This window comes from Nelusetta ayraudi, unplaced genomic scaffold (assembly GCF_046127955.1).
Source record: "Nelusetta ayraudi isolate G7.1 ecotype Tasmania unplaced genomic scaffold, CSIRO-AGI_Nayr_v1 ptg000168l, whole genome shotgun sequence".
NCBI classification, from domain to species: domain Eukaryota; kingdom Metazoa; phylum Chordata; class Actinopteri; order Tetraodontiformes; family Monacanthidae; genus Nelusetta; species Nelusetta ayraudi.
In genome coordinates this window covers 3494665-3521274 of record NW_027466218.1, presented here as the reverse complement: position 1 = coordinate 3521274, position 26610 = coordinate 3494665, and the positions used below count along the sequence as shown (strand labels likewise).

Below are 26610 nucleotides of genomic sequence, written 5' to 3'. Positions count from 1 at the left end.
GGTTTCCCTGATACCCCTGACTCGATAGCACAAACTGCACTGTTGGACAAAACAACTGCACAACACAGAAGGCGACAAGGGGTTGTTTTTTTTGTCACCTTATTTATTCAGTTGAGTTAACTTATCAATAGTTATAAACAAGCTGTTATGATTTTCAAGGTTCATATTAATTAAATCATAACTAACCAAAACAAAACAAAAAGATCAGCCCAGTGGTTCAATACTTGATCTTCTGACACTTCTGCTCCTCTGACAGACGACTGACAGTCCCTCACCTGTACTTCTGTCACAATGCTGTGATCAGGTTACAGTCATCACATGTCTTTGGGGTCCCGTCAGTCCTTGTTTTTTCCTCACCTAAAAGGTCTGAGAAGTTAATGGTAAGCCACTCGGAATATTTAACAGAGTCCATGAAGTCTGTGCACATCCACACAAGCTATTCACAGGTGAAGACAGAATGGAGACTCTGCTGCGACAGCTGGTAAGCCGCTCACTTGTTATCAATTTCTTCCATGGAAGGTAACATTAGTTGAAATATGGTGGCAATAAATTGTACCACGGCTGTAAAAGCCATGGGAGAATGGCGGGGGGGCATCATTACGGTTTTAGCCGAAAACATTGCCAAAATAACACCATTTTTACGAAAAGAGAAAGTGAAAGAGATATTTAAAAAAATATATATATTAAAAAGCAGCAAAATCATTTGTAATCTTTCTTTAGTGGAACTGATTGACTCATCTGCGTTTTCAGCTGAGTCATCCCACTTTGTCAGCACTGAGGTTAATTTTTTGAAAACTTGTCATTATGTAAGAACATGGATAACTTATTTGGACTCAAAATTCTCACTGAAGGTCAAAAAAATATATATCATTTGAGCTATAGAAGCTAATCTTGTGTCATTGAACACAGCAGTTGGCAGACGGTGTCTGTCATGTTTCCACACCATGTCATCAGTCAGCCAGCCACTGAGTGGCCAACGACTGAGCCCCACTGTTGAGAAGGCGTCAAACACTTTTACAGTAGTCGCGAAACATTTTTACATCTATTGTTTATTTATTGTTTCTAAATTGGGACTTTTTGTTCAGCATCGACATTTCCTAGCGTTACACTCTCAAATTCATAACACTGACTTTGACTGAGGGAAGGTCCTGCAGTTCATCACACGCTCTCCAGGTTCTTTTGCAACTTCCTGGTTGAGTTTTTGAGACGCTTCTCAGGTTCCGATGACTCTAGAAATGCTTGTTTGAAGTTCTGCAGACTTTAAAGCTCTGAAGCTCCGTTGTGTGTCCTTGAACTGAGCACGCTCTTCTTCTCCTCCTCTGTAGGTCCGGGGCAACGCTCTGCTCCTCATCGTCACTCTGGGAATTGGCGGGAGCTTCCACTTGGGCTACCACAACACGGCGATCAGTTCTCCCTCCCCAGTGAGAAACCCCAGTTTTATCTCCCACCCTCAAGATTAAGTAGAACGCCAGACACTGTGAATGAACCTGCGTGCAATATTCTTTTTCCACGAATAGATGGCACTAAATGTTTAACGCTCGGCCTCTGACTGTTCTGTTTTTTTGCAGTTCATAAAGCGCTTCATCAACAGCAGCTGGCTCCACAGATATGAAGAAGCTCCACCTCCTGAGACCGTCACCATGATCTGGTCCCTGATGGTGTCCATGTTCGCTGTGGGCGGGATGTTTGGCGCCATCAGTGTTAAGTTTATCTCAGGCAGGCTGGGCAGGTGAGTAGAGAGAGAGAGAGAGAGAGAGAGAGAGAGAGAGAGAGAGAGAGAGAGAGAGAGAGAGAGAGAAGCTTCTCTAATGACTGTGTCTGTGATGATGGTCGTCCTCGCTCAGGAAAAAGACGATGATCTGCAACAGCTTCATCCACATGTTTGCTGCCGCCGTCATGCTGTCGAGTAAGAGCGCCAAGTCCTACGAGATGGTGATCGTGGCCAGGGTCCTGTACGGCTACTCGACAGGTGAGACGAGTCATGTCACTTCACTGTAGGTGGCCTACTTCCAACAATAAACAAGGTTTGTGTGGTCAAAAAAAACCTCCTAGCTCGAGCTGTACAGGACCAAGGCAGGACCTTTTTATAAAAAAAAAAGAAAAGAAAAAAGAAAAAAAGAAGCGTTGCTATGATAATCATCTCGACTTGTGACCTAAGAAGTCAAGCATAAATCTGAACAGGTCATTTCAAGTGCTGCAAAACTCGCAAGTTGTCAATTTTCCATACTTGTCACAGTGCGACCCCTTTAACTTCGACTGACCGGCTGATTCTTTCTGCGGTGGCCTGCAGGTTTGGGACAGAGTACACACCTGATGTACCTGGGAGAGATTTCACCCCGGAAGCTCAGAGGCCTGGTGACGTTGACCTCGGCCACCTTCACGTCTCTTGGGAAACTGTCCGGCCAGTTCTTCGGACTCAGGTGCTGAAGGGAGAGGACAGCTGAGCTGATTATTCCTGTGTGTGTGTGTGTGTGTGTGTGTGTGTGTGTGTCACCAGACCAAAGGTTTCATTCTCCGTTGTGTGTTTCCCAGTGAGATCCTGGGCCGCGAGGAGCTGTGGAACGTCGTGCTCTGCCTTCCGGCCTTCTTCTCCGTGGTTCTGGTGGCCGTGCTGCCGTTCCTGCCCGAAGCCCCCAGATACCTGTTCATCGAGAAAGGCGACGAGACGGCCTGCAAAAAAGGTGCATGCACGGAGGGGGGATCCAGTCACACCTGGAAAACTGCAATGCTGCAAATACTCCTGAGTGGAGTTGCAACTGTCTGTTTATTTTTTGCAATCGATTAATCTATCAGTCGTTGTCTTCGATAGAATTTGACTAAATGCTTATTTAAATAGGCAAACAAAATGAATGAAAATGTGAAAAGACATGTCTGAAAATCACAACAACAACAAAGCTTAATTTCAGGAAACTTGTAATCAAAGATTTTTTTTCTTTCAATCAGTTTGAGTCAAATTAATCTGTGAACCGTTTCAGCAGCATCAGCAGCTTTGGAGAGAAGCTAATTCAGAGAAATTTCAGTTTGTCGTTTCGATAAAATACAAAGTAAAAAATAAGTATTCTATTTTGTCTCTAAGCTGCATTTTAAAAGTTTCCCCTCCGCAATATTTAAAACTCATACTTGAATTTAAATCTCAGCATCAACAATTATAAGTTTATAAGATGACCGTCAGGTGCAAATAAAATGTCTTACTTTACCACCACAACAAACTGCTTTAGCTATTCTAAAAGAAGCATCCATGTAATTTCCCCCAACATCACGCTGCCTTCCCTCAACCTTTTTATCGCCCATCTGTCTCCCCACAGCTCTGCAGACCCTGTGGGGTCCGGGTGAGTACCGAGAGGAGATGAACGAGATGCTGGTGGAGCAGGCCGCCATCGAGGCCTCGCCACCCAAGAGCTCCCTGCAGCTGCTGCGGGACGGGACGGTGCGGTGGCAGCTCATTACTCTGTCCATCATCTACTTCTGCAACCAGATGTCTGGAATGTCCGCGGTGAGCGTCAGCGAAAACCTCCAATCACATCCCAACACTACTGTAGCTGCGTTCCCATTACCCCGGGAATTGTGCAAAACCTAAATAATACAATAAAAAAAATAAACGCCTAATCTTTGAAAAACCTCTCAAATATCACTGAAAGGTTTTGAGGCTCTCATGAGGTGGTTTTTCAGACATATCGATATTGAAGTATATCGCAAACGTGTCATGGAAACACTTTTGCAATAAACCTTTTTGGCATTTACACGTCAGCAGACGTGACGTACAGGGTTCACTTGAAGTGAAAACCGTGCATTATATTTGGACGGAGGAGGAGACGGAATATTTTTTTATTACAAATAATCAAAGAGAGAAATATAACAACCATTCTTGAAGGCAAAGAAATGTAAATAAACAAAAGCAAACGTAATTCTCGTAAAATCTCGTCCCGTGAGATTTTACAAGAATTACGGCTAATGTGCTTCGCACCATTCAATAAAAACACCTGCAAATTGCAATTGTACTTTGTCGAAATTTTAGAAATATCACCTTTATTTTGCGAAAAACTGTAATGGAAATGCAGCGAGAGTGTGTCGGTCTGTGAGCGTCACGGCTGGTGTCTCCTCCCTCTCAGATCAGCACCTTCTCCTTCGACATCTTTCTGAAGGCCGGAATACCGCAGGACAAGATCCGATACGTCACACTTTTCTTTGGCGTCTGTGAAATCATCACCTCCGTTTCTTGTGTGAGTACACAACCACAATCACCACAACCACAATCACCACAACCATAACAACCACCATTAACAAGCAGCAGCACAGCTTCTCAACTTGTACTTCAGCTGTCACTCTGGTTTAAAAAGCTTTCATTCTAACATTTTTTACTCCCGGTAAGTATTCATCAATCAATCAATCAATCAATCAATCAATCAATCAATCAATCAACTTTTATTTATAAAGCACTAAATCACAATCGAAGGCCTCCTAAAACATTTTGCACAATCAAATAGAGAAGCAACTGATCCATCAAGCGCAGCATTAAGCGACAGCGACCAGGAAAACCTCTCCAGTGGGCAGAAACCTGGAGCAGACCTCGCCTCTGGAGGGCGGACTCGTACGCTTTGACTGGATTGGGTGTTTTTGTGTTTATAAGCATTTGAAATTTCAAGTCGCTGTGAAAATGCTGAAGGGAAATTTACTAGCTAAGGGGATGGCGTTGTGTAAGCTGCAAACACACAATATGTTGCTAAGTAGGAAGCAAATGAATCAATTCCAAGCTGTTCTTGGAGTTGCATGATTTGACAAATGCAATTTTTTTGGAGAAAATACAAAAAAATAAAAAAAATCATTGGCCACGTACACATTCCTAATCCCACTCATTGAGCTTAAACAATGTAAAGGAAAACAGCAGACTGATATACGAATACATCTGATGAACCTGGTTTGGATGTTTGACTCTTCCTCTACCACGTCTACCAGGGTTTGCTCATCGAGCACACAGGCAGGAGGCCACTGTTCTGGGCCGGCTACAGCGTCATGTCCGCCAGCTGGGTGTTGGTCACTGTCACGCTCAACTTGCAGGTAAAAAAACAACATTAATCAAGACAGTGCATTTTTGTTCAGTGGCCTCAGCGGAAAAAAAGAAGGAAAGAAAAGTACTTAAAAACAGCTTAGAAAACTGCTGTCCTGTAAAACATGAGCAGGTAGCCGTTACAATTTGAATTTCAACCTGCTAGCGTTTCGGATACAGATGTATTCGCAATAAATATAAGCAAACAATGATGTGGGGAAAAACTGTAAGAATCATTTTGCCAAGTGCATCAGCATTCTGAAGAAAAACAAGAAATGATTCAACTGCAGGCTTATGGTGAATGGGTTTCGTACCTCGGCGTTGGTATGATGGTCGTCTTCATCCTCTTCTTCTGTGGAGGTCCTGGTGAGTGCTTCACTCAGCTGGAAATGAAATGAATCAAATGAATCAAATCAAATCAAACTTCAGCTTGGAAGGTTATACCTGAGAGCCACAACACATATCAGCAGCATCAATGCTATGTTCCATCTCCCTTTTATCACCGCAGCTTGCAGTTTTAAAAATATTAAATATTAGAACAGAGTAATAGGAGAAGATGCAAACAAGCGTGAAGTTGGTGATGTTCTTTTGGCTTCCACTTCCAACTCCAAATCTGACAACTTCTCACCCTCTCGGAACCACCAGGGAGCGCCACACCCACCGTCCACAGTGAGATCTTCCTGCAGTCCGACCGGATGGCGTCGTTCGTCCTGATGGGGATCCAGCGCTGGGGGATGTTTTTCCTGCTGGGTCTGATCTTCCCCTTCGTCATCGTGAGTCCGTCCGGCGGCAAACAGGAAGTGCAACAGGTGAAAGATTCGCAGAGTGGGCGTGTCTTATCTAAGCAGCTCGCCGTACTCTCCGCAGAGGTCCCTGGGCTCCTACTGCTTCGTGTTCTTTGCCTGCGTGTGCCTGCTGGGCGCTGTCTTCACCTTCTTCATCCTGCCTGAGACCAAAGGGAAGACCCTGGTGGAGATTTCTGCTGAGTTCAGGGCCATCATCGTCTGTGGGCTCTCTCTCTCGCAGCAGAGCAGCGAGGCCACCAAGCTATGAGAGACTGCTGCTGCTTCGTCATCAGGAACAGCATCATCGTCGTCGTCTGGGATGCTTCATTACGAAGGATTCTTTTACAGGATCTCTTATTTTAGCTTCATATCTAGGTTAATACATGACATGAGAAAAGAAAAATGTTTATGTGCAATAAAGAAGTTGTTGAAGTCAATATAAGAAGGGGTGTCATATTTCTAGAGCTGTGTGTTTTTTATGAATCAGTAAAAAAAAGTTTATGCAATTTGTTCTGCCTGGGCATGAAACCAATCACTATTTTCAAAACAGGTCGCAAGACTAAGGGGTTACTAAAATAAAGTTCTAGGAAAACGTAATAGAAACATTAACTGGGTTATATGGGTTAACCCTAAGCCTAACCCCACCAAAAAGTAGGGTCTAATCGACTAAACATAGTATGAAACATGGTCCTAACAACTTTCTATGAGGTCAATTTTCAGAAAAATACTTCCAAGAGACTGAGAGCCTTAACCCTTCACCTAACGCCATGCAAGTATATGGGGTCAAAGGTCAACTTTGTTCTTGAGACATGGGGACACTTGCTTTTTCGTCAGGAGCCCCGAAGACACACCCACACCAAATTTGGGGCTTCTAGCACATGGGGAACCCCGAAACCCTAACCCTAATTTCAGCCTTAACACTAATCCTAATGCCATACAAGTCTATGAGGGTCAAAGGTCAACTTTTGCCACTTGCTGCTTCATCAGGATCCCTCAAGATGCGCCCACGCCAAATCTGAGGTCTCTAGAACATGAGGAACCCGAAACCCTAACCCTAATTTCAGCCTTATCGCTAAACCTGATGCCATGCAAGTATATGGGGTCAAAAGTCAACTTTGTCCTAGAGACATGGGGCCACTTGCTTTGTCATCAGGATCCCTCAAGATGCGCCCACGCCAAATTTGAGGCCTCTAGAACATGAGGAGCCCCCGAAACCCTAACCCTAATTTCAGCCTTTAGTGTAACCCTAACCCTAATTTCAGCCTTCACCCTCATGCCATTAGGGTCAAAAGTCAACTTTGTCCTAGAGACATGGGGCCACTTGCTGCTTCATCAGGATCCCTCAAGATGCGCCCACGCCAAATTTGGGGTTTCTAGCACAACCCCAAACCCCTAATTCTAACCCTAATTCTAACCCTAAATTCAAATATTGCTGTAAAAATGAATTAATTCAGAAACAAACAAACTTAATTATAGACCATGAGACTGGTGTGATATCTTAAAAACATAATTTCTACATTTTCTGTGGAGGTAACAAAAAGTACTCAAAAGTGTTTTGTGTCATTCAAATTGTAGATTTAAGAAAATCTGTTGTATTGTATTTCATGCTATTTTTAAATAATAACAATAGTGTTTTGAGGAAGTGGATGTTTCTGGTTTGTGGTGCTGCTCTGGTGTCCCGCTGGGTCTCGTTCATGCTGGAGGATTAGCGGCAGGATCCAGAGCTGAGAAACCATCAGAAGAAGTCAGTTCACTCCTGCTGACCTGCAGCTCTGCACCAATAGAGCAGGTGGCGCTGACACACCAGGTTAGAATGAAGTAGAATATCTTTGAAATCACACATTTTTTTTTACACATTAGAAAAACTATCTCGATTTTCTGAAGACATTTTTTTCAGGAGTAATACCCTTTTCAACCAGCAGATGGTAGTACTTGCTTGCAAAAGAGCAACTAAATCGCTGTTACATGCTGGGAAGATTTCCGAATGAATCTATTGGATTAACTGGCTCATGTCTGTAAAAAGAACTTCATACAAAGTCCAAATAAGGTTTTCAATTTCTCCATTTATTTTTCAGGTTGTTATGTAAAAATCATCTTAAGTGTGTTACATAAATTTTATCCTAATTTGGATGTGTACCCTAAACTTGTCTTACTTCACTTGGTGGGACTCCATTGGATTTAGGATCTTACTGCTTCTTTGTTCTGGGTCTTTCACTCTCTTGCATATTTCCTCACACAAAGTAAACATCTTCTCAACATATACCTGTGGCTTGGGCACACTTTTAAAACAGACACGTCTTCCCAGTACCTGCAGTTTGTCTTGTCTTCTTTTTTTAAAATCACCACCAAGAATCCTGCTCAGTCACAACGCCACGAGAGGCGGTGAGCTGAGGGCTGAGGTTCTTCTGCCTCTCAGCCTGGCAACACGGAACTCAGCGGCGCCACCTGCAGATCAGGAGGGGGAGTGAAGGCACGTTGAAATTTGTCACTGTCGCTGCAAGAGGCTCAGGGTTTACACATCGCAAAGATTTGTGAACGCATGAGTGAATGGGCCTGACACACACACACACACACACACACACACACACACACACACACACACACACACACACACACACACAGAGGCCATGTGAGAGCGATTAGTGAGTGACACCGAGTCAGCGCGCAGGACACGCAGAGGCATTCCTCTTGATTGGACTATCCATTGTGTCTGAAGATTATCCACTTTGTCTAAGTGGCAGAGGATGAGCAGCAGATGTCGAGGGAATTAGTGGGACACACTCGCGCTCGGCACGATGCTCCGTGAAGGACGACCGGAGCAGGTCGTTTGGAAATCGGCATGAGAGAGGAACAGCAGTCCTGGTCGCAGGAAACTCCAGCCGGTCATCTTCCAGGGTCCGTCTAACCCTGACCTGAACCCTGACCTTGACCCTGACCTTGACCCTGACCTTGACCCTATCTGGGTGAGGTACCAGCTCGCAAACTTCTGCATCAGTTTGTTTTTGTTCAGAGCTCTAAGATGTTATGACAATGACAACCACACACACACACACACACACACACACACACACACACACACACACACACACACACACACACACACAAACACACACTGCTGGAATTCCAATTTCCAAAGTAATGAACACTAAACACTAAACACTAATTTTTTTTCGGGGGCCAATAAATGGAAAGATGAAAAAGAGCGATAGAATACAAAATCTCAACATGTCCGAAAATGAAACAAGAAAAAAGTCATAGGGCCTAAAAATGAAAAGTCCCAGATCAACGCAAAGCTTACTGGGATGACTTTTCAATTATATCCCAGCATGAAAAAAAGTCACAGAATGTAAAATCTCCAAATGGAAAAAAAAGTCATTCTGTCATTTTTCTCTGCTGCCAAAAAATGAAAAGTGCCAGATGAGCCCGAAACGCACTGGGACGGCTGCTGTATGGGGATTCTATGGTGTTGTGGTTCTGGTCGTTCCTCCTCCTGCTCCCCCTACAGAGCGATCAGAGGAATATCTCTCCTGCGAGTCAAACACTGATGTTAATGCCGCGCAGGAAGTGTGAAGCCATCATCACACGTCTGTCTCGGCCTCTTCAGGATCCTCCAGTCCGTCTCTTCTGCAGAGACCAACTACAGCCCGAACACCGCCGTCCAGGTGGCTCACAGATGGGACCTCCGCTGCCACTTAATGAGTCACAAGCGAACGAGTCATCAGCCGCAAGGCAGGCAGGAAGGCAGGCAGGCATCGTGAACCAGGAGCATCAGCGTATCCCAGCGTGCAGTTCTGCGCCACTCCAGGCCTGCGGGGCGATCCTGAACCGAAAAAACGAGGTTGTATCTGAGCGTCCTCTCACGGCAGCCGAAAAGTCGTGAATCAGGGCTAATGAGGCTCCGCTGAGACCAATAAGGAGCCGTGGAGAACCCGGCGGAGCGCGTCTGAAGCTCATTTACTGTTTCTAATTGCTTGTTGGGGGAAATAATCATCATCTTTGCATAAACTGGTAGTAAAACTGACTGGGGGAGGGGCAGAGCGGCAGAGCTGGAAAATAAGTTTAGGGCAGGTCAAAGGTCACGCTTAAGAGGGTGCTTTTAGAGATTAGTGGGGTTTTAGTCGAGGGCGGTGAGTCGAAACAGGCGGAAAAAAACAAAGGTGTTGCTCACCGTCTTTGTTGGAGACGAGTGCAGAGGGATGGACAGAACAAAAAAAGAGAGAGGAGAGAGGGGAGAGGAGAGGAGAGGAGAGGAGAGGAGAGGAGAGGAGAGAAGAGGAGAGGAGAGGAGAGGATGCGAGGGAGTAAGAAAGGAAAAAGGTTGAGAGGAGAAAGATGGGAAAAGAAAGAAAATGAGGAGAGAATGAACTCGACAAACACACAAGCAGATAAAAACCCTGCACCACCCTCATCATCTGCTGCTCAGACGGATCCTGTGTGACCGGACAGAGGACGACTTAGTGACTCAGTGACTCAGTGACTCAGTGAGTCTGTGATTCGGTGAGTCGGTGAGGCGTCGCTCTCTCAGAGTTATCATGTCGCGAGTCAGAAGGCTGCTGTAGTAATCAGACACACATGATGAGGCCCCTCGGTCACGCATCTCCCATCACTAACCTGTGTGTGTGTGTGTGTGTGTGTGTGTGTGTGTGTGTGTGTGTGTGTGTGTGTGTCTGCAGCAGTCTTCACCGGTAAATAATGGAATCAGGCTATTTTGGTCTTCACAGCTGCAATGTGCCGCCGCTCCACCGTGAAGGAGGCGTAATTACAGAGAGTCTCGACTTGAACCACTTCAACTAGTGACAGCTGGGCCTCAACGCTCCGGCACGCACACACACACACACACACACACACACACACATGCGCGCGTGCACACACACACACACACGCAGGCTAATTAGTTTATATTACTTTCTCAATCTTTCCTCCACTGACAGGAAGTTTATGCATCGCACCAGCCGGGTCCCGTCGAGCTGAAAGTCATTTCTCCCTTCGTAAAGTAAACCTGAGGCAGAGTGATGTGGTTGTGGTGTCAGTGCTGCAGGTGGAAGCAACAATGATGCTGTGAGTTCAAATCAGCAGGGCTGAAAATGTAAAAATCAACAATGAAAGCAAAAAAAAAAAAAAAAAAAAAAAAATGAAGCAACGAGACACAGATCATTAAGAGCTGAACTGTGAGCTTCACTGATAAATGATGCTACTCTTTTCTCATCATCACCCTCCAACAGCCTGAGGAAGCTTTTATTGCCAGCTGCAGCACAAACATGAGCCATGAACTGATTAATTAAAGGAAGGTTATCACCACTAGGGGCAGCATAACGACTGAATCTCAAGTTTTGCGCAGTTAATCTATTCAAGTCCTGAGACGGCACCCTCGACTTTTACAGTGAGAGAGGGAAAAGAGCGAGAGAGAGACAGAGAGAGGGAAAGAGAGAGAGAGAGAGAGAGAGAGAGAGAGAGAGAGAGGGAAAGAGAGAGAGAGAGAGGGAGAGAGAGAGAGAGAGAGAGAGAGAGAGAGAGACTGTTTGAAGACCCTGTGAGAATGAAGACCCTGTGAGAATGAGAAAATTCTTCTAGAAGTCCAAGACGACAAATTATGAGCTATTCTATTTCTGAACATTATTATTGCTCTTAATGAAAAACAACATAATTAGTTTTTCTCTGTTTTTTTTTCTTTCCAAACAGGCCCTGGATCTGGACAAGAAGAAACTCTGTTACTGATGTAGGTCATGTTATCAGGAAACATTAAAAACCTCCTAAAAAAAATAATCGTTAGTTGGAGCTGCCAAAGCACTCGAGACTCTGACTCAGCCTCGCTGGATGGACATGGCGTCATAATAAGATATGCACGCACACACACACACACTGGACTGGGATAATCTCCTCCTCTGTCTGTGAACCTCTGAGAAGGTGGCAGGTCTGTTGAGGAGGACGAGGACCCCAGCAGGCCTGGCGATGGGAGTCCTCGTCGGAAACCGTCGTGGCCGAGAGCTGCTGGAAGTCCACCGTCACAGACGAGGCCGCCGGACAGTGACATCACGGTGACATCACGTCGGTCACATGGTCACGTCTCATCTCAGCATCTCGGCCTGAGCCCTGGAGGCCGAGGTGAAGCACCGATATCAGCGTCTGTGTGTGAAGTTCCTCTAATAAATCTTCACAATTTGTTTCAGCGAGCGTTGTGTGTGTGTGTGTGTGTGTGTGTGTGTGTGTGTGTTATTGGGGGCAAGCAGCAGTAATCCTCCCACCACATGGACGTTGGAGGCAAATCCAATTTGCAGAGCGATGCCGCTTAGCACTCGCAGGTGCAACATGTTGCAGCGACCATATGCGGCAATGTTTACAGGGGGGAGGTGTGTGTGTGTGTGTGTGTGTGTGTGTGTATGGCGCTCGGTCTTGTCTCGGTAGCTGACGTCGGCGTTACACAAGAGTTGGAACAAACAAACAAACCATCCAGGAGTCGCTGTCGGTCAAAACACTGAAACACTCCTTTATTCCAAATCAATGCAGGTTCAGATCAGCCGGGTTAAAAACATGCAGAACTCGCCTCCGTCTCTCTCTCATCTCTCACTCACTCTCTCTCTCTCTCTCTCTTTCTCTCTACGTTAAAGATATTTATTATCACATTATTGATTCTATCCATACAAAATATAAAAATATGTGAGGCCTCATTTACAACCATATTTACACAGACTTCCTTAACTTAAGTGACATTATTAATTTCTTTTAGCTATGTACACGACCGTACAGGCTGGTAGACAACAGCACAGTATATCAAATATCCAAATTTGAAAAAAAAAAAAGGAAAATCACACAGCATTTTTTTTTTTTTAAATGGAAACTTGCACCAAACTTCCAGCCGACGTGAAGTTGTGAAAAGAAAAACCTGCGTCTGCCTGCATGTAGCTGTTAGACTACTGTAAATACTCGGGAGTTATTCCAAAACGTTAAGATGAGCACACATGCGAATCACTGTTGCATTTATTATTTTCACGCTTCACCAACTAAAGGAAAAAATAAAATCACCACCAACGTCCAACCACACGATCACCAACACTCGACAACACTGAGTACATCTGCAGCAGCAGCAGCAGCAGCAGCAGCAGCAGCAGCCATGTTAGGAGATGATGCAGTTCTTGCTTTTCCTGCGCTTGCGGCTGTGCAGCTGCGCGCCCCGGCTGGCTCCGCCCACCCCGGCGTTGTACTTGTGCACCAGCTCCTGGTTGCTGAGGTAGCGCAGCTGCACGGGGCGGGGGATGGGCTCGCCCAGGAAGTAGCCCTCGTCCTCGGACTCGGAGGAGGACGAGCAGGTGGAGCACCAGTCGTCCTCGTCCTCGTAGTCGTCCCAGCGGTACTGGTTGAGGCCGGAGCGCCGGCCCGGCCCGGGGTTCTGCAGGCACAGGTCCGAGGTGGTGCGGGGGCAGGGCCTGAAGGGCTGCTGGTAGTGGTGGCGCCCGCCTCCGCCCGCTGCCCCGCCCCCACTGATGAAGCGCTCCCTGGCGCCCCTCGGTGGCGGGAAGCGGTCGTAGTCCTCGGCGCTGAGGCGCAGCGGCGGCCGCTCGGGGGGCCGGGCCCGCCGCTCCGCCACCAGGTGCAGGGCGTTCTCTGAGCGGGACCGCCGGGACCTCCGGGAGCGGTGGTGGTGGTGGTGGGGGGGGCGGCGACGCTGGGGGGTGTCATCGATGGCGTCCACGCCCCTCCCCACTCCACCTGCTCCGCCCACTCGGCCCTCGGTGATGGGCGGCAGGCGGGCGGCGCTGGCGCTGCTCACCAGGCCGGCCCGGTCCTCCTCCTGGAAGGCGAAGCCCGGCGGCAGGTGGCTCATCACGCCGCCGCCTGTCGGGTCGCAGTACTGCAGCGGGTACTGCGGCGACCTGGGCGGGTCCATCTCCATGTAGGGCTTCCCGGCGCTCAGGCTGTGGATGGACTCGGTGCTGCGGAAGTGGACCGAGGACGTGAGGGCGCTCTTGTGGCTCCTCTTGGGGAGGTTCAGTCCAGAGTCTTTGCTCAGGTCCGGCATGGAGAAGCGGGAGAGGAGCTCCGGCTGCTTCCCGCTGCCGCCGCCGCCGTCAGCAGAGTTGCCTGGAAGGTAAAAGGTGGAAATTGGAGGTTATTCCGTTATCCATCATCCATCACATTTATGTATTTGAGGGTGCAGCCGAAGTTTTATCCTAAGAACTGAATACCGGACTGTCAATTTCTTTCCCCCAGTGGCCACGTGAGGTACTGCAGCCAAAATTCGCACAGGGCCCAAAAAGCGGTTCCCTCACGGGCCGCAATAAAATAAAACATAACTAATCTTTATGTTAACATTCTTAAGTCGTGGACTTTAAATCTTTTTTTTTTAAAAAATATAAAATAAATCGCCAGAAAATTTCTCATTTTTATAGATGAAGGTGATTTGCAACCGCTTCAGTTTCCACAGCCGCTCAAGTCACCAGAAGATCTCTTGATTGAGTGAGTGAGATTTCACATTTTTGGCCACAACCGTCCAGTGTGTAAAATTTGGCTTGAATTATGATTTTTCTATTGGTAAAAGCTTAATATACTGCTCATACATCCATGAATAAATGTGTATACTCGCAGTACAATCTTCCTTAAAAGTCTTACACGCTGTCCTGCAGGTGTGGCGATGGCTGCGTTACCCACCTGTAGCGTTGGACAGGGCCAGGGACTCCATGGAGCCGCGGGGGGTCTGCTCCAGGGGGGTCAGCGGGTCGGGGAAGTGAAGTGCACTGATGGGGTTGCGGCTCCTGGCCACCTGACCTGGCGGCGGCCCTCCGGCCTCCCTCTGGAAGCCGTGCAGGCTGACGGAGCGCTTGTCGGAGGAGAAGCCGTTGTGGTGCTGCTGGGAGCAGTGGGTCGGCTCGGTGCAGCTGGACTGGCTCCTCAGCTTGGGCTGGTAGAACTCGTTGGACGGCTGGAACCAGGCCTCGTTGAGGGAATGGCCCTTCATGGCCGAGATGGGCGGCCGCTTCACACCTCCGTTCTCCTTCATCCTGGACTCCTGCTGCTGCTGCTGCTGCTGCTGCTGCTGCTGGCTGCCCAGTCCGGAGCAGCTGGAGTTGTAGGAAGTCCTGACGTTGCACTGGCTGAGCAGCTGCAACGGGTTGGGATGCTCCACCACCGCCGGGTCCGACTGGGGCTCGTAGCCGTAGTCGTCCTGCTGCTCGTGGCTCTGCCAGGAGGGCGGCTCACGGGTCAGACTGGGCGTCTGGCTGGAGAGACTCAGCAGGTCCATCTGCAGGGAGAGCGGGTCCACCTCCCCGGAGAACCGCTCCGGGGGCCCGCCGGCCCCCAGGCTGCCCCTCCCGGTCTTGGAGCTGCGCCTGGACTCCCGGGTGGAGCGGGCGCTCTGGAAGGCGGAGTCGGACGAGTCCGAGCCGTTGGGCTCCTCGCCCAGGCTGCACGAGCGCGAGCAGAAGATCTGGCCCTGCTTGGGCAGGAAGGGCCGGCCCAGCAGCGAGCGTTTGCAGCGGGCGCAGCAGAAGCAGCCCTCGGTGGCGTGCCAGTGCTGCCCGTCGTAGGTCATCTGGCCCTGGTCGATGCCTGCAGAGAGGAGCCGCACAGCATTGGACCCAGTGATTAGTCAGTCTGCACCGGAAACAGTCTACCTCAGACCACCTCTGACCTCTCAGCACCTGACAAACAGACACTTTAGTAGAACCCTTGGACAAACCTGGCACACTGTCACTTTTTAAGAGTTGCTTAATATTTATTACATTGTTTTTAACTGACTGTCTTTTGTATCTCTGTGAGATCTTTCTTTTCTTTTGACGGTAAAAATGGAACCCACTGCCTCCCTGCTTGGCACTCAGTATTCGGGGTGGGAATTGGGGGGTTCGATCACCCAATGATTCCCAGGCTGCTGCCCACCACTCACACAGGGGATGGGTCAACTGCAGGGGACAAATTTTTGCATCCTTTGAGATGTGACGATCACTGGGACTTTAAACAGGGTGCAAAATAGCTCAGACCGCAGGCTATTCCATTCTATTCTATTCTATTCTATTCTAACAAACAAACGGTACTTTGCTGTGCTGTTGTGCGACGGAAGAGCTGTGAGGCCGCAACACTTTGTGTTTCTTGATTCAACACAACCAGCAGTTTGCAGTAACACACAGCGTCTTGAGTGTGCTTGCAGGGAGTAAAGGGGAAATGCACTGGGGGTGGTGGGTGTGTGTGTGTGTGTGTGTGTGTGTGGGGGGGGCTATTTGCTAATGGCTGCCATGTGCTGCGAGTCTGCTGATGGTTTCAATTTATAGCCGCTCTCAGTTGTATCGCTCGAAATATTCTCTGTATCCTGTCTGACAAATAATTACAGAGCAAATCTGTGGAGAGGTATGTGTCAAAATTACACCCAGGCATCCTGTTGGTGGGGCAGGCAGGGTTACACACACACACACACACACACACACACACACACACACACACACACACACACACACACACACACACACACACACACACACACACACACACACACACACACACACGAAGTAAATAGGAGGCAGAGACCTCCAGAGATGCTAATTTAACTCCTTCCTGTTGAATCAGTTGCTGTTGCTTTCAAGGCTTATTTTTAGACTCTTAATCACTGCATCTGTGACGACTGTTGCCCGCTTTAGCGCGCTGCTATGCGTTTTTGCCTCAAATGCTTAATTGCGCCGTTATTCTGCCTTCTAAATGTGGTCAACCCTCTTTGCTTGCGCCCCCTCTGGAGAACACTGAAGTCGCTCTGCGGCGGCGGCGTACCAATGTGCTCCCCGCAGGAGTCGCAGTATTCGGCGTAGAGCGACTCGAAGCAGGAGCAGCAGTAGGGCCGGCCCTCCTTCATGATGTAGCGCTGGCCGCCCAGCACCGTCTCGCACTCGAAGCAACAGAAGTGCTTCATGTGCCAGTGGCGGCCCTCGGCCTCCGTGCACTCGTCCGCCAGGATGATCTGAGGAGGGAGGGAGAGAGAGGGAGAGAGAGAGAGAGACGGGGGGGGGGGGAATACCATCAAAATGCAGTTTGCCAAATCCCAAAAAGGAGTTTCCTCATCTCACATTCCAAGAAGCAGCAGCTGCATTGTGTTGTAAAACAAATGTGCAACTTTTGCAGAGGTTTTTTTGTTTGAGAATGGTTTTCCTGGCTCAGTGTTTGGCCTGCTTGGAGGCCGTTTGATAGAACAGCTGCATTTTTTCGTGTCTCTCCCAGTTCCTTTATTGTAGCGAGATCTTAAAACACTTGAAGGGACTGCACATGACATCATTTCACCACTAGGCGAACGAGAACCAAAACAAACCGGCTGCCCTGCAGGGGTCCTCAGCAGTTCTGAGTAAACTAAAGAACATAATGTTGCAGCCAGAGGATGGCGCTCTTGCCGTTTCTTCAGTATTGTTGACACAAGCTGCTTTTTCATTACAGTTTTTTTTTCAAAATAAAAGCGAAACATTTCGCCAAAGTACAATTGCAATTTGCAGGTGTTTCCATTGAATGGTTGTGAAGCGCATCAGCCGCAATTCTCGTAAAATCTCACGGGACGAGATTTCACCAGAATTACGTTACAATCGTTTGTTTACGTTTGTTTGCTGTCAAGAATGGTTGCTATACTTTTCTCCTTGATTACTTGTAAAAAAATATTCCGTTTCCTCCTCTGTCTTAAGAGCCACCCGTACGTCAGGTTGGAGGTTAATGCACTCGGTGAAATCTGGATGGTGCATTTTCTTTTAATTACAGTGCCATTAAAAGCACCAAAGTGCTTCATCAGCGCTCACACAGTCCCCAGACCCAGTGGTGACACCAGGAGAGTCCCTGCTAATGACTGCCCCCCCCCCCCCCCCCCAACACTGTGAAACCCACTTGTGTTGAACTGTCAAGGTGAGAGTGTGTGTGACTACCTCGTCGCAGGCGGTGCAGCGAGGCTTCAGCCGCTCGGCGTGGTGCCGCCCGCAGAAGATCTTGCCGTCCTGGTGGAAGTAGATGAGGTCCACCAGCAGTTCGCTGCAGGTGCTGCAGACGAAGCAGGCCGGGTGCCAGCACACGCCGTGACCCGACCGCGACGCAAACACGGCGATGTCGCCGCCGTTTATCTGGCCCCTGCACTGGAGAACCAAAACGGAAACAGGATCCTTGTCAATTTGTTTTTCCTTTTCAAGGCGCCGGTCATTTTTCTCTGATTAAAACTCTGGTTGCGCTCTTCTGCTGTCATTTATAATATACTGCATATTTCGGCCAGAGAATAGACCTTTTGACCTTTTGTGCCTGCTTGTTTCTGGATTACTGTCAAATTCAAGCAAACAAATTCCAACGTTTCACTGAAAAATAGAAAATGAGTTCATTCAATTATTTATTCAAGGATCCTGAGGAGTCCACTTGTCCAGTAATCCAATCAGGAAATAAACACAGGACGTGACCAATGTTTTTAATGAGCCACCACAAATCCAAAATGTAACCCTTCACGTTTGACTCGTTTACTTAGAATGATAAAATGATTTGGTTTTTGCTTTGATATTTTGAACCAGCTGAAATAATTCAATTTTCAACGACAATATTGGAAAATTTCGTTCACTTTGCCGGAAAAAAAAAATGAACAAAATCAAAGCTGAAAGCTCAAATCCTGGCTGGGCTAAGAGTGCAGTGATGTATGGGAGAATAAAATGAAAAAAAGATGAAACATGACACGCGGGTGAAGGATGGACGTGAGGTGGCGCTAACTGGAGGAGGAGGAGGAGGAGGAGGAGGAGGGGAAGGAGGTCAGCAGGGCAAAGTCAATTTGGAGGGTCTGGACGGCGGCGCTGGTGGGACAAGATACAATCAGGGTTATCAGACGGCGCAGCGAGGCCACAGGCGTGTGGGGTGGGGTGTGTGTGTGTGGAAGTCAATCAATAAACTCTCTCCCGCTGACAGTTTTTGCTCCACGATGCGTGACGAGCCATAAAGCCGAAGGACGGCAGCTTTCACTCCGACAAACAGTTGCCGTCACAGCGGCCACTTCAGGTAACCAGCCAACACCGTAAATGCCGCATTCAGCTGCCATCGGAAGCCTGGAGTGAGATGGAGCCGTCTGGAAAAAGCTTCCGTCTGAGGCGATTCCTCGCGGCAGCAATCGTGAATACGTCATCCGTGATGTTTCCGGTCTGAAGTTTTGCGGATCAGACCGAAAAGCTCCCGTCCAAATCATTTTTTTTCCTGATTGGTTCAAACGTGAGCGGACCAATCAACACTCGTCCAGAAGAAAGTTGCCGTCTGTGTGAGAGCAACAGTGGTCGCAGGGTGGACGCGTCAATGTGGGGAGCCCAACTGTGTCTCTGCGGACGACCCGACTGGTGGCGACCCGACTGGGCCGAGCCAAACACTTTCTTTCCAATAGAGCTTCAATTCAGAAAAAAACTGTAATCCAATTACTTTTTAAAATTAGATTTGAGTTGATGAACCCTTGCAGCTCTGGATGCGACGGAGACGGTTTGTCCAATCGCCTTCCAGGATGCGAGCGTCTTGGCCGCCTCCACCTTCTGCCTGGACCGGAGCCGTGAGGTGAGCCTGACGAGGTCACCACAAAAAAAACAGACCAGCGAGTCTCTGGCCTTTACACGCCGATGGCGAGGAGCCTCGTCCATCATGACAAAGAGCTGAAAATGCCAGCAGGCCTGTTCGCCAAATCTGTCACGCCATTCAGCCGGTCACATGACACGACCTTTGATCCCGCCGCGCTCAATCTCCCGGTCGTCACGGGACGCTGTCGGATGGCATTTAGATGCGACGCCACCGTCTGAGATCATATCTGACAGCTTCACCGTCAGGGGAACGATGGATTTATCCATTTCTAAAAGTGGTGGTGGTGGTGTGTGTGTGTGTGTGTGTGTGTGTGTGTGTGGGGGGGGGGGGGGGTACCTGCTCGCAGATGGCTCCAGTCATGGTCACCGGGAATGGCCGCACGTTGCCTCGGCCCAGGTTCTCACGCTTGCGCTGGTTGCTGAAGAGCTTGAGCTCCCGCTTCTCCTCGTCATCCAGGCTGTTGCAGTAGCGGACCTGAGGACGGAGACAGACAGCAGTTAACATGTGTGTCGGTGTCAACGCTTCCTGCTCAATGTCAGCTGAAGGTGGAAGAGGAGGAGGGGGAAGATGATGATAAGGAGGAGGAGGAGGAGGGGGATGACAAGAGGGAAGATGAGGAGGAGGAAAACGAAGACGATGAAGACGAGGAGAAGGAGAAGGGGGAAGATGAAAAGAAGGAGGAGGGGGGGAATGGGGAAGATGAGGAGGAAAACGAGGAGGATGAAGATGAGGAGGAGGAGGAGAAGGGGGAAGATGAGGAGGATGAAGATGAGGAGGAGGAGGAGAAGGGGGAAGATGGAAAGAAGGAGGAGGAGGAGGGGGAGGAGTAGAAGATGAGGAGTTGGGAGGAGAAACCAGGAAATCATCCTTATATCAACATTCAGCTGATTCAACATTCCAGGGAAGTGAGACGTGTTGAGCAGAATTTTGGAGGCCGAGAGAGAAGCAAACTGTCAGGTTTTTTATCGGCGACCGCAGCCTCTGGAATCATCCACGGTTTGTTTGTTTTTACCAGAGGTAGAAATGTGGTTCAGGCAGCCTCGTCGGGCGCTGCTCCAGGTTCGAGGCGTGGCCCAGATAAAAGGATCAACGCTGATTACCGGTGAAAAGATTGTGTAACGTAAACACTGAGACGTCCTGTCAGCAGCGCAGTGGAAGCCAGGTGTGATTGAACTTTGCCTTTCAGCTCGCTGATGGATGGTTTTTTTTTTTCCTTCTTTCTTTCTGTCTTTTTTTTTTTAATGCATCAGTGGAACCCAGACTGCTGGGGATTAAACACGTCATCTTGTACAGAAACGGGCGGCTGGAGGGAAATAATAGGAGGATAAGAGTCAGCGTTGACCTGATAAGCCTGGGAAAAACAGCAACGCAGGCAGCAGCCAACTGTTGTAAAGGTTTGAAATTTCAATGAAAAACAAAACCAAACAGCCAAACGTGCAAGTCGTCAGGTCGGACCTGATCTTGTTCATCCTGCAGTGCTGCTGCAAGTTTTTCCTTTAACGCGTCAACAAACAAAGGCATCGCGGCCAAAAGGTTTCGGCTTCACTTCTTTAAAACCGCTCTGCTCCCAAGAGCGCCTGTCAATCATCCCTCAACGTGACCCACCACATGTGACCATCAAGTCATGACAGTACGACGATTCAATGGAGCCGCGCTTGAAACGCAGCGCCATCTACTTTCCCCACAGGGGGGGAGACGGACTTGTTTTTCCTCCTCCTGCCTCCTTTCATGTCTGATTCCCCTTAGGGTGAGGTGTGTGGCGGAGGAGGAGTTGGGGGGGAGGGGTGGGACAGGTAGATGGGTCGGGAGGAGGGGGAGGAGCGGGGGTGGGGGGGGGACCGGTCCGGACCGGGCTCACCTCGTTGTCGTGTGGTGGCAGCTGATGCAGCAGCTGCTTGATGCGGTACTTCTCCCCTGGGCTGTTGACGTAGGGCACCTTGTCCTCCGGCAGGGAGCTGTAGTACTGATGAACCTGGAGCACACACAAACACACACACACACAAACACACACAGTCAGTAAAAGCACACGTCAGACAGGTTATTTTTCCTTGCTGCCATTTAAGATGAGTGGTTGGTTTTGTGGTTTGTGTCATTGAAAAATTAACTTTGACGCCAATTCCCATGAAGAAAGTCCATTGTTTTTGGGCCTCATTTACTGACACACACACACACACACACACACACACACACACACACACACACACACACACACACACACACACACACACACACACACACACACACACACACACACACACACACACACACACACACACACACACACCGGCTGGAAATCCAGCCCCTTCTGATGTCATCAAGGGCACGACACCAATGGCAAGGTATTGGCTCCGCCCTGCACAGCCGCCTTCTTTCAGTCCCCTTCAATGGAGGACAAAGCATTGGTTCCAACAGGAGGCTGCAAACACAGGGCTAATAACGCAGAACCTTTTGGACCATTGATACGAGAAAAAAAAACCAAATGAAAATGGGCAAAATATGTGAGCCCTTTAAGTTCTGCTTGGGGCCACTATCCCGAGCTGTGCGGCTGCAGCCATGAGGATGTTTAGGCTGAGTGTTTTTTTTCCCCCCTCGCAGATCTGAATAGTTTGCCTGGATAATTAATCACAGCAGACAGCAGTTTTGTTACCTTGAAACAAAGAAATGAGGACAAACACGAACCTCCCGTTCCAACAGTCGCACCGCCGATCGTTTGAAGAGAAGCTTTTTATTTCACAAAACACACGGACCGATTGTCGCTTAAGAGCTCTTTAATAAAGCAGTAAATGGTTACAGCAGTCTAGACACACACACACACACACACACACACACAGGCAGACGCACAAAGGCACGCGGCACACTGATTCATGGCGAACCAGCACTGACACACTGGTATGCTGCTGTAAAGCTGCCAAATGTGCAAACAAGCGATTAGGTTTTTTAAAATTTCATTTCACGAGGCATTGTGTGTGTGTGTGTGTGTGTGTGTGTGTGTGCGTGCGTGCATGGTACATGAATGAGAGCGACAGAAGGTTTAATGCTAATCTGGCTGCTACAAATCGCTCGGACGTTCATCCCCCACAGCGACACTGCAGCGGCAGACAATGACTGTCATCTCACTGTTATTTATCACCGCCTTTTATTATTGGACTGTAACAGCAGAGGGGTGTGTGGGGGGGGGGGTGTAATGGAGGTCAGGGAGTGAGGGAGTCAGGGAGGGTAACACATTACGAGAGCCAGAGATGGGGGAGGCAGCGGAATGAAGGGCGGCGACCTGTTGGGACGAGAGCAGCGAGAAAAGGACGCTGCTGCAGCTGAAAGAATAAATAAATAGAAAAACAGAAGAAGAAGAAGAAAGAGGCGCGATCGATACCTGCTGACCTGCTCTGCACAATCGTAATGACTAATCTGTCTGCAGGATGGATCAGCTGACTGCAGGCCAGCAGCCTCTTTGTCCTTGACAGTAGTGCACTGCAGTCTGACACACACACACGCACACGCACATGCACACACACACGCACACACACACACACACACACACACGCACACACACACACACACAGGGAGGGACAAAGGAATGTCGGGACTGTCTGTAACAGCGGCTGCGTTCAGATATTTAAAGGCCTCATGTATGAACCACCTATATTTTTTTACCCCAGCCCACAGTTGGCCGTGCTGGCAGGACAATCTTTCATCAAAAAAAAGCTGAATCTGCAGAAAAAGGCAGCACATTTATTTAGCCCTCTGTTTACGGCCACCTGGTAAAACATCGGGTGCCTCTTCCTGCTGAAACTGAAGACTGTCCATTGTCTCGGAGGGCGGAGCTTAGGCTGTTGCCACTAACCTAGAGCTCTTTGTGACATCACAGAGGGTTGACATTCAAAATGTTGAAGAATGTCAAAAAAAAAAAAAAAGAAAAAGATGAATCTTGAAACCTGCTTCCAACAACAACAACGCTGGGGGTGAGAAGGAACACACACACACACACACACACACACACACACACACACACACACACACACACACACACACACACACACACACACACACACACACACACACACACACACACACACACACACACACACCTCGTGATAATAACTGTAATCGAAAGCAGATGGATCCAGAGGGGCGGAGCAACATTTTAACTGTACTGAAAGCATCAATTCAAAAAGGGTGTGTGCGTTTGTTTTTTCTTTTTGGGTGGTGGTGGGGGTGGTGGTGGGGGGGACTTTGTGTCTGAGCGACAGGAGCGATTGCTTCACACAGCTGTCTATTGTCGTTAATGGTGGGACGGGCTGAGAAGAGGCGATAGAGGAAAAGACACCAGTGGGCAGCGCTCTGCTCTGGACGTCCCTTCAACTAGTTGCTGCTGCTACTGCTACTGCTGCTACTGCTACTGCTGCTACAGCTGCCACAGCCGGCGCTGCTACCGCTTGCAGACAAAGACGTTTCAGTTTTGAGAAGCAGTCGGCCAGACGCACTGGGAAAGAAGACTCTTGTTTTCACAGCGCAGCCGCCAGATTTAACGGCTGTGCGCTGTTGAGTCCTCGGCCCTGTTCTACACACAATACGATAAGATAGGGCCCGGCGGCCTCGGGGTCCGGCGGCTCTGCTGTGGGAACCAGTTTAGCACGGCTGCACGTGTAAAGGCCCCACTTTAATTAAAGACTAAACATAAGCCGAGTCTAAACGTACCCACGCCCTGAGCGTTGCTACCAGAGTAACAGTAGCACGCCTGCGTGTGAAGGGTGACCTGTTCAGCCAACGTATCATGTGACCCCATTGACCCCACCCCTTCTGTAGACTCTGGCAGACTTTCATCAAATTAACCTACGTGAAGCCGACCTGACATAATTTCCTGTTGTGCTGCAGAAGCGGAACCCAGCACCAAAGACCCAACAGTGGCTGCATTTCCATTACAGTGTTTTTTCGGCCCAGAGTTGCTCACGCTAGCCGCTTAGAAGTTCACACTACTGAAACACTGCTGGAAATCTGACTGCAATTGATTGATACTTGATGTTTCAGTCCATTTTTTTGGAAAAACTCGCCACAGGTTCTTCTCACACTCTTGAAATATTATTTTCAGACGGTCGACCTCTGAACCTGAAGAGGCCTCTTTGGTTCATTTCAAAAAAGAAAAGAAAGGAAGAAAAAAAAAAGAAGATAGCAGCTCCTGCAACGTGACAGAAACTAAAGAAACAAAAGTCCCGGGCCACTTCTGGGTAGCATGCTCGGCCTCCAACTAGCTGTAACTTGGCAACATCCACGACATGATCCGAGAAGAGAGAGGGAGGGAGAGCAAGCGAGCGAGCGAGCGGTGGGAGTGAGAGAACCCTGGCAGCAACTCATTCACAGCGCCTCTCTCCCACACACACACTCACTTAGCGGAGCCCTGTGTTTTCAGATGAAGACTCGTATTCTTTTATTAGGGCTCCAGCCGATTATGGAGAGAAGTCAAAACACCCACAGGAGAGTTTAGGGGTCTCGGCTAAGACCCCAGTTACCCCCCCCCCCCCCCCCCCACACCAAAACCCTCACGTCGCGGACGCTGCCGTCCAAGTCTGAACTCTCTCGTTACACAGCGGTGACTTTACACCACCGCTGGCTGAGCGGTAGGCTCACACACAAGTCCAGGTTCCCCCCACGGGAGGGAAACCTAAAGCCGCAGTTTAGATCCTGGAGATTAGCTTTGTGTTTACCATCTCGCTCTGTTCTCACTCGGCCTTCCACGCTCACGCGGTGGAAGGCGGGGTGCTGAAAAGTCGCACACCGGGCGCACTTCCGCTCCCTGCGCGAGAGGTCACGCTGCATGTTTCTACAACTTGAACGGCTTGGATTGAAGGTTGGGAAAGCAAGGAATCGCTGCGGCTGCGAAGGCTTTTTCCCCCTCCGTCTGCTGCCGCTGTCGGAGATGCAGCGCTGAGGTTATTTTTCAGGTTTTGCGCCCGCGTGTTTTCCAGCAACAGCGCGGCAGGCGAGTCTCCCGGGCCTGACGTTGATTCATCACAAGACCAGGACCTAATTGACTCGACGGTTTGTTGGAAACCCCGGGGGAAATGAAGAATAGCTGCACTCAAATCCCGGGAGGCAAAAACAGGGGGCTGCAGAAACTGCCCAGTATTGACCAGCGCTCGGCAAAGTTCATCAGCAAAATGAAACTGGCGGTGAGAAACGGCGCTGTATTCCTATACCACTGGAAATCCTCCATTGTGTGCAGGCCTACACTTAAACTGAGCCTTGAGGAAAGAGGATATTGTGCACCATGCAAAAAGAAAAACGCATGTGTGCATTATGCAGGCTTAGCCAGGGCGGTGCAACCTATTGTCACCGTGTTGGGAGGCACAGTAATACAGACTGGCTGCAGGACACACACCATCCTTGTTATGCATTAGCCTGCAGAGTTGGTGAGCTAGTGCGTGCTGAGATAAAATGTGGAGCACTAACAATGTCTTGGCATGGAGGTGTGACCATATGTTGTGTGGTGCTTTGTACCGCACAAGAAAAATCGAGCATAAAACAATGAAAATGCATCTCAGAGTGTGTGTGTGTGTGTGTGTGTGTGTGTGTTCAGGGCAGTTTGACTGTGTCCCACGTGGGGGGAGGCTTTCCAAGAAAAACACACCAACAGCATCGCGCCATCCTTCAAATCTGGACGGTCTTGCTCTGCGAAGGTGCTAAGAGCAAATACCTGTTCTGGTTTGAGGCCTGGTGGGACCCAGGCGTACTCCTCCAGGGCGCAGCCCGAGTCGTCGTCCGAGGTCGAGTTCCTCTGGAAGTCGTACATGAGCTTGGTGACCGTCTTCTCCATCTCGACAGGCATGGCTGTCACTGCATGCTCCTCCCGACGACACTTGCAGTGCACACAGATCTTCCTGGCAGAGACAAAGAGACAAGAGGCACCGGTCAAGTCCTACACCCCAGCTGAGGGTCACCCTGGAATGAACGAAGGCTATTGAGTTCCTACAGGCTGTTGAATTGTGTGATTTACGATTTGAAAATATCTTCTGTATATTTTAACTCAGAATACAGCACCGCTACGGCGAAAGCACGCACTCTCTAATAAATCACGGCGTATGGGAGTGCATTCAGGGTGATTGGGTTTCAGCAGAAACAAGACGTCATACTGTGGTTGCTGTTTGGGACACTGAAGCCTGCCATTAATCTCAAAATCAAAATAACCCAAATAGCTTTTGCCTTTCCAGAGAAACCTCAGACGATCTTTTTTTTTTAAGGAAAAAAAACAACACA

The 26610-nt window shown here is 48.8% G+C and overlaps 2 protein-coding genes across 4 annotated transcripts in view; one reads left to right on the top strand and one right to left on the bottom strand.

Moving 5' to 3' along the window:
* Window positions 1–326: 326 nt before the first annotated feature.
* Window positions 327–6274, top strand: slc2a9l1 (solute carrier family 2 member 9, like 1). Of its 2 annotated transcripts, none has more exons than XM_076014408.1 (12): window positions 327–481; window positions 1326–1421; window positions 1569–1729; window positions 1845–1969; window positions 2291–2420; window positions 2533–2681; window positions 3306–3493; window positions 4110–4220; window positions 4954–5055; window positions 5335–5410; window positions 5690–5817; window positions 5912–6274. In XM_076014408.1, the coding sequence occupies exons 1-12, from the start codon at window positions 458–460 to the stop codon at window positions 6095–6097; spliced, it is 1476 nt and encodes a 491-aa protein (XP_075870523.1). In that variant the 5' UTR covers window positions 327–457; the 3' UTR covers window positions 6098–6274. The 2 variants fall into 2 exon arrangements, with proteins under 2 accessions (XP_075870523.1, XP_075870524.1); XM_076014409.1 differs by lacking the exon at window positions 327–481 and adding an exon at window positions 1110–1217.
* A 6015-nt stretch (window positions 6275–12289) lies between these two features.
* Window positions 12290–26610, bottom strand: part of prickle2b (prickle homolog 2b) — a 74758-nt gene continuing 60437 nt past the window's right edge. For both annotated transcript variants that reach the window (XM_076014270.1, XM_076014271.1), the window contains 7 exons: window positions 26051–26234; window positions 21221–21334; window positions 19699–19836; window positions 17706–17909; window positions 16579–16765; window positions 14473–15372; window positions 12290–13905 (listed from right to left, as the gene is read on the bottom strand). In XM_076014270.1, the coding sequence (XP_075870385.1) occupies window positions 12941–13905; window positions 14473–15372; window positions 16579–16765; window positions 17706–17909; window positions 19699–19836; window positions 21221–21334; window positions 26051–26234 (2692 nt within the window). In that variant the 3' untranslated portion in view covers window positions 12290–12940. The remainder of the gene's footprint in view (window positions 13906–14472; window positions 15373–16578; window positions 16766–17705; window positions 17910–19698; window positions 19837–21220; window positions 21335–26050; window positions 26235–26610) is intronic.